The sequence below is a fragment of the Trichomycterus rosablanca genome, chromosome 10 (genome assembly GCF_030014385.1).
Source record: "Trichomycterus rosablanca isolate fTriRos1 chromosome 10, fTriRos1.hap1, whole genome shotgun sequence".
Taxonomy (NCBI): domain Eukaryota; kingdom Metazoa; phylum Chordata; class Actinopteri; order Siluriformes; family Trichomycteridae; genus Trichomycterus; species Trichomycterus rosablanca.
Window position 1 is genome coordinate 37,186,609 of NC_085997.1, and position 8,062 is coordinate 37,194,670.

General features: G+C 48.7%; 1 protein-coding gene across 1 annotated transcript; it reads left to right on the forward strand.

Annotated features, from left to right (window-relative positions):
• The first annotated feature begins 394 nt into the window (after positions 1 to 394).
• On the forward strand, positions 395 to 1,820 carry LOC134322024 (protein SON-like). The gene is made up of 2 exons (XM_063003895.1): positions 395 to 487; positions 576 to 1,820. Exon 2 carries the CDS (start codon positions 677 to 679, stop codon positions 1,082 to 1,084), a length of 408 nt encoding a protein of 135 aa, XP_062859965.1. The 5' UTR covers positions 395 to 487; positions 576 to 676; the 3' UTR covers positions 1,085 to 1,820.
• Positions 1,821 to 8,062: the final 6,242 nt, after the last annotated feature.

Here is an 8,062-nt window from a genome sequence, read left to right on the forward strand (position 1 = left end):
TCCAGGGTCCTCACAGCTGAGTGCTGTTTCTCCAGTGTTTTCTCCAGTGACTTCGGACGCCTCTCCAGGGTCCTCACAGCTGAGTGCTGTTTCTCCAGTGTTTTCGCAAGTGACTTCGGACGCCTCTCCAGGGTCCTCACAGCTGAGTGATGTTTCTCCAGTGTATTCTCCAGTGACTTCGGACGCCTCTCCAGGGTCCTCACAGCTGAGTGCTGTTTCTCCAGTGTTTTCTCCAGTGACTTCGGACGCCTCTCCAGGGTCCTCACAGCTGAGTGCTGTTTCTCCAGTGTTTTCGCAAGTGACTTCGGACGCCTCTCCAGGGTCCTCACAGCTGAGTGCTGTTTCTCCAGTGTTTTCTCCAGTGACTTCGGACGCCTCTCCAGGGTCCTCACAGCTGAGTGCTGTTTCTCCATTGTTTTCGCAAGTGACTTCGGACACCTCTCCAGGGTCCTCGCAGCCGAGTGACGTTTCTCCAGTGTTTTCGCAGGTGACTTCGGACGCCTCTCCAGGGTCCTCACCATTGTTTCAAGGAGTTTCTCAGGGATTTTTGCAGCTGATTAATGACGTTTCTCCAGTGTTTTCGCAGCTTATTGCAGATGCATCTTTTCAAGGGTCAACGCAGCTGGCTCCCGGAGCCTCTTCGCCAGGCTCAACGCAGCTGGCTCCTGTTTCCTCGATGGCGCCCCCTGACGGCGCTCCTGTTTCCTCGATGGCGCCCCCTGACGGCGCTCCTGTTTCCTCGATGACGCCCCCTGACGGCACTCCTGTTCCTGTGTTGGAGTACCCCGTCGGCGCTTCTGTTCCTGTGTTGGCGCCCCCCGACGGCGCTCCTGTTCCTGTGTTGGAGTCCCCCGATGGCATTTCTGTTCCTGTGTTGGAGTTCCTCGATGGCACTCCTGTTCCTGTGTTGGAGTTCCCCGATGGCGCTCCTGTTCCTGTGTTGGAGTCCCTCGATGGTGCTCCTGTTCCTGAGTTGGCAGCCTGCGTCCCACCATTTTTACCACGCCTGCCTGAGGACATTTTAAATGACTTTGAATTTGCCCCTCAGGGACCAGGACCTCCTTGTGTGTTTTCTGTTTTGTAAAGGCACTCCTGGAGTAGTGCCTTTGGGGGGGGCATCTGTCACGTTTTGAGCCTTTGTGTGTGCTCCTGAGGTGCCACGCCCCCCTCACCATGAGCACACTCAGTCTCCTGATTGGCTCCCTGAGCTAATCAGCCTCAGCTGCTCCTAATCAGGGACGATTTAAAAGGAGAGCTGAGGAACAGACTGGCGGGAGTTATTTTAGTTTGCTTAGGTTTGGTGTGCTTTGGTATTGTTTGTCTGTCTTTGACTTTAGGAACCCTTTGTACCATGGTGGTTGGTTTATTAGCTTATGTGGTAAGCTCATGTTATTAGCTCATGTCAATAGCTTATGTTATTAGCTCATGTTATTAGCTTATGTGGTAAGCTCATGTTATTAGCTCATGTCAATAGCTTATGTTATTAGCTTATGTTATTAGCTTATGTGGTAAGCTCATGTTATTAGCTCATGTCAAGAGCTTAGGTTATTAGCTCATGTTATTAGCTTATGTGGTAAGCTCATGTTATTAGCTTATGTTATTAGTTCATGTTATCAGCTTATGTGGTAAGCTCATGTTATTAGTTCATGTTATTAGCTTATGTGGTTAGCTCAGGTTATTAGCTCATGTTATTAGCTCATGTTAATAGCTCTTGTGTGCTTTATTTGGTCTGTGTCTTTTGTTTAGTTTTCTTTAGCTGTGTTTAGTTTAGGTTGTTCTTGTTTGTACTTTGTTATTAATAAATTTAGTTTACATCTCTGCGTGTGTGTCCGCCCCCTTTTGTCTCGGTCCGTTGACCCAGCGTGACAACTGCAATAATAATAATAATACATTCAAAATCTATATTACTGCAGTAATAATAACATTTAAAATCTACATTACTGCAATAATAATAATATATTCAAAATCTTTTACTGCAATAATAATAACATTTAAAATCTACATTACTGCAATAATAATAATAATAATAATAACATTTAAAATCTACTTTACTGCAATAATAATAATAATAATAATAACATTTAAAATCTACATTACTGCAATAATAATAATACATTTAAAATCTTTTACTGCAATAATAATAACATTTAAAATCTACATTACTGCAATAATAATAATAATAATAATAACATTTAAAATCTACTTTACTGCAATAATAATAATAATTATTATTATTGCAGTAATGTATATTTTAAATGTTATTATTATTATTGCAGTAATGTAGATTTTAAATTTTATTATTATTTTATTATTATTATTGCAGTAATGTAGATTTTAAAATCTTTTTCTCCTTATGTAATCGGCAGCAGCTCCGGCAGCTCAGGTGTTGATGAAGTTTCTATAACAGCACAGATCTGATATACATAACTCTGAAATATTGAGATTTGGGGGGTGAATCACAGGTACAGATGTGGTCAAAAGCTTACATACAGTTGTACAAAATGTCTGTTTTCGCAGTCTTGAGCTTTTAATGTTTTGTTTAATGTAAAGAAAATATACATACAGCACGATATACATTTGTTTATTTGTCCATTTGCTCTTTTTATCACAATTGACTGTTTTTGAAGCATTTTGTTCCTGTACAGCAGCATTGAAGCTAATGATGATGTAAAACTCGCTTTGCTTTGGACACTGTCATTAGTTTCTGTTACGGAGAGTGGGTAGGGTGGTGGACCCAAGCGCAGAATGTCTTTTAATGTGTGTGGTTATTTCAACAAAATACAGAGTAAAGTTGAGTAATGAATATAAGTTTATGGTTTGATGCGTGTTAAATAGTACAATGAAGATTTGATTTGTGTTTAGAATACTCGTTGTCTGTTTCGGCTTGTGCCGGATTCGAACCGCCGACTTCTAGCGCTATACTTTATCAACGCTCCACGGAGTCGGACACGGAAGAGATGGATAAACCGCTATAAAAGGCGGTGAGAAAATAAAGGCGTGAAACAACAAACAAAGGAGACGCCGGTATCGCGTACTCAAACAAAGGAAAGTTTTTTCAAAACTTAAACAAGAATACTCAAACTCTTCCCCACGCTCCCGTGAAGAAACATCTTTTTTTCTTTCGAAAAATATGTTGTGCTTGTGAAACATGAAACAAACAAATGTAACGAAAGTGGAGGACTGAGCTTCACTCTTGTGCAGCTCAATAACCTCCCTTTACTTTTCTATTAATCTCCTTTCTGTGCTTTTCTTTTCCTTTCTTTCCCTTTCCTTTTTTTTCTTTTGCCCCTCTGTTCTTTCCCTTTCTCCTCTTTTCCTTTCTTTTTCTTTGTTTTCGTTTTCTTTCTTTTCTACTTTTCTCTCTTCTATTCTTTTCTCTTTTACATATACCCTTTTTACCGGTAGCACTGATTTAACGGTGCGACGCCGGCTGCTGTTTGACGCCGGGTTTAAATGCAGTGCCGCACAGCTGAGCCTGGTTGGCACTGATTGTCGTTGGGGATTCTGGGGGTTGGAGTTCTGAGGCTCCACTCCACCAGTTCTTCCCCTGTGCAGCCCAGGCCCCCTGCTGGTGGCTGACTGTACTGGCGGAACCATTATAGTACCTCCTCCCCTAGGGGCGGCTCCGGACGTGTGGTCCAGGAGGGGCGGTGGCCGGTGCTGGGGCACCACATACAAATGGCCTGAGGTGCGACACATGGAATGTGGGGTGGACCCTCATGCTTGGTGGTAGGCGCAGGCGGTACGACACTGGGTTGATGCGCCGCTCCACCTTGAAGGGCCCCACAAAGCGGGGCGCCAGTTTGCGAGACTCCCCCCGAAGTGGCAGTTCGCGGGTGGAGAGCCAGACACGCTGGCCAATGCGGAAGGTCGGGGCATCACGCCGTTTGCGATCTGTGACCCGTTTCCTTGCTGCAGTGGCCACTTGCAGGGATGCTCGTGCCTTCTTGATCAGCCGCCGGGACCCCTACTTCCGTTTCTTGTTCTGCAAACAAGGGCGGCGGATACCCAAATTGGCACTCGAAGGGCTACATGCCTAGGGAAGAGTGCCACAGGGTGTTATGGGCATATTCTGCCCATGGCAGTTGGTCCGCCCAGGAGGTAGGGTTATGTGCCGTTAGACAGCGCAACATCTGGCCAAGGTCCTGGTTCACCCTTTCCGTCTGGCCGTTGGATTCTGGGTGGAAGCCAGAGGCAAGACTTACAGTGGCCCCCATCCATTGGCAAAAGGCTTTCCAAAACCGACTGGCAAACTGGGGTCCCCTGTCAGACACCAGGTCACTGGGCATCCCGTGTACCCTGACCACATGCTGCAGAAGTAAATCGGCGGTCTCCTTGGCGGTTGGAAGCTTGGGCAGAGCCACAAACTTGCACGCCTTGGAGAATCGGTCCACAATCACTAGGATCACCATTTTGCCCCTAGATGGTGCCAGGCCCGTCACGAAGTCCAAAGAGATGTGAGACCATGGCCGTGCGGGGATAGGCAACGGTTGAAGAAGCCCTGGGGGTCGAGACCTAGGTGATTTGCTTCCTTCGCACACTTCGCAAGAAGCTATATATGCACGGACATCTTTCTCTATCCCTGGCCACCAGAAGTGTCTCTGGAGGAACTCCAGTGACCGGTTGACACCCGGATGTCCGGAGAACGGGGAGGAGTGTCCCCACTGCATGACCTTCTGGCGGGCCGATGTGGGGACATACTGCCGTCCGTGGGGTCCACCTCTGGGATCTGGCTCCTGGCGAAGAGCCTGCCGGATGGTGTCTTCTATCGCCCAGCGGAGGGGGGCCAGGATTTGAGCAGTGGGTATGATGGGCTCTGGTGAGGGGTCAGGTTCAGAAGGAGCCCATTGTCTGGACAGAGCATCGGGTTTGGTGTTTTTGGACCCTGGTCTATAAGACAACACAAACCGAAAGCGACCAAAAAACAAAGCCCACCGGGCTTGTCGAGAATTTAGTCACTTTGCCTGCTGTATGTAGGCCAAGTTCTTGTGGTCTGTCCAGACCACAAAAGGGTTTTTGGCTCCCTCCAGCCAGTGCCTCCACTCCTCCAATGCGAGCTTGACAGCTAGGAGTTCCCTGTCCCCAATGTTGTAGTTGTGCTCTGCTGGAGATAGTCTATGTGAGTAGAATGCACATGGATGAAGTTTCTTGTTTGGCCCTAGGCGCTGGGAGAGTACCGCTCCCACACCTATGTCAGAGGCATCCACTTCAACGATAAAGGGTTCTTCAGGATCAGGCAACTGAAGAACCGGGGCGATGTTAGTTGCACCTTGATCTCCTCAAAGGAATTTTGTGCTTCCATGGTCCAGCGAAAGGGCCCTGGGGTCTTCCGGGTAAGGGCGGTAAGGGGTGCCGCCAGCGTGCTGAAGTTGCACACAAACCGTCGGAAGAAGTTGGCAAACCCCAGAAAAGACTGGACCTGCCGAAGAGAGGCGGGACGGGGCCTGTCTACTACAGCTTTAAATTTCGCTGGGTCCATTCAGAGTGTGCCTTCTGACACCACGAAGCCCAGAAATGATAGTCTCGGTGTGGAACAGAGATTTCTCAAGTTTAACATAAAGGCGGTTCTCCAAGAGTAATTGGAGAACCCTCCTGACATGTCCTTCATGTTCCTCAAGGGATCGGCTGTATAATGAGGATGTCATCAAGATATACGTATACGTACCTGTCCAGGGCCTCTCTCAACACTTCATTAATGAAGCGTTGAAAGACTGCAGGTGCGTTCATAAGGCCAAAGGGCATCACTTGGTACTCGTAATGCCCTGAGGGGGTGAAGAAGGCCGTCTTCCATTCGTCACCCTGCCTTATGCGGATTAAATTGTATGCGCTGCGCAAGTCCAGTTTAGTAAAGATTGAGGCCTGCTGCAGTGCTTCAAAGGCCGTCTGCATGAGGGGTAAGGGATAGCGGTCCTTAATGGTGATGGCGTTGAGCCCCTGATAGTCTATGCAGGGCCGGAGCCCCCCATCCTTTTTGCCCACAAAAAAAATCCTGCACCCGCAGGCGAGGAAGAGGGTTGTAAAAACCCAGACCTAAGGGCCTCCTGAATATATGCTTCCATGGCTGTACGCTCTGGGGAAGAAAGTGAAAATAATCGTCCTCTCGGTGGTGTGGTGCCAGGGAGGAGATTAATTGCACAGTCATAGGCCCTGTGGGGGGAAGCACTTGCTCTTTGGTTTTGCTGAAAACCTCTTTAAGGTCCCAGTAGACACTGGGAACCTCAGAAAGGTTGGGCATCTGAAATGCCTGAGACTCTGATACTTCGGGGGCTACCTCTGGTGGCCGCAAACAGGTCCCCTGGCATTGAGGCCCCCATGCATACACGGACCGCGTCACCCAATCAATTCGAGGGTTGTGGAGCTTAAGCCACGGGTATCCCAGCACCAACTGTAGGTGGGGGGCCTGTGTCAGGTATAATTCTGCCTTTTCTACATGGGAGTCCACCTGCATTGCCAGGGGTTTGGTACAATGGGTTACTAGGCCAGAGCCCACAGCTCGGCCATCAATGGCAAGAATGGGCAGTGGGTGGTCCAGGGGCTCTACTGGGAATCCCAGGGATAAGGCTAGAGAGGAGTCAATGAAACTGCTGGCAGCCCCAGAGTCCACGAATGCCATTAATTTAGTGTGCTGTCAAGGGGCCCACGACAGAGTGATAGGGAGAAGGAGGCCAGAATTGGGGGAAACTGTGCGGTCTAAACCCGAACCCCCTGATCGGGGTAGACCCTTCCATTTCCCGACTTATGTATGGTGGAGGAGCGACCATGCTGCGGACTGGGCAGACGGGTACCTCCCAGCTGCATGGGCTCCGGTACCTCTTGTGGGGGTAACGATCTCTCTGGAGTGCCCTGCCAAGATCTGCTAGACCCAGGGGCGTGGGCACTTCTGGCCCACTCCTGGGCTCTCTGGCGCATGCGGTTGTCCAGCCGAATGCATACCTCATATAGTGCAGGCAGGGTGGAGGGCAAGTCACGAGTGGCTAGCTCATCTTTAATCCTGCCATTAAGCCCTCGCTGAAATATTGCAAGCAGTGCCTCCTCGTTCCACCCACATTCTGCTGCCAGAGTGCGGAATTCAATTACGTAATCGGCTACTGGGCGCGCGCCCTGTGAAAGTTCGAGAAGGCGCGGTCCAGCCTCCTTTCCACCGACAGGTTGATAAAAGGTTTGGCGTAGCGCCTCAGTAAACGCCTGGCTGGTGGCGCAGTCTGGGGAGTTCTGCTCCCAGAGAGAGGTGGCCCAGGTTAGTGCTCTATCAGTAAGAAGAGACACCATAAAAGCCACCTTCGATCTCTCAGTGGGGAACCGGGATGGTTGCTGCTCAAACACCAGTGAGCACTGTAGCAAAAATCCCCTACACTTTTCAGGTTCCCCTGCATAGCGCTCAGGAGTGGCCACTTGAGAGTCCTCTCTGAGTGGGGCTTGGGCTGAAGTGTAAGTGGACATATGAGGGGGGCGCTGTTCAGCAGCTTCAGCTGTGGCATGGGCTGTTTCAGTGTGACTCTTAACCAACAGCGTCAACTGCTGCATCATCTCCTGCAGCAGTTGTTCATGATGGCCTATGGCAGCGCCCTGAAGTTGTAGGGCTTCCTTAAGGGGCGTTAACTCTGCTGGGTCCATGGTGGTCGCACCGTTCTGTTACGGGGAGTGGGTAGGGTGGTGGACCCAAGCGCAGAATGTCTTTTAATGTGTGTGGTTATTTCAACTAAATACAGAGTAAAGTTGAGTAATGAATATAAGTTTATGGTTTGATGCGTGTTAAATAATACAATGAAGATTTGATTTGTGTTTAGAATACTCGTTGTCTGTTTCGGCTTGCGCCGGATTCGAACCGCCGACTTCTAGCGCTATACTTTATCAACGCTCCACGGAGTCGGACACGGAAGAGATGGATAAACCGCTATAAAAGGCGGTGAGAAAATAAAGGCGTGAAACAACAAACAAAGGAGACGCCGGTATCGCATACTCAAACAAAGGAAAGTTTTTTCAAAACTTAAACAAGAATACTCAAACTCTTCCCCACGCTCCCGTGAAGAAACATCTTTTTTTCTTTCGAAAAATATGTTGT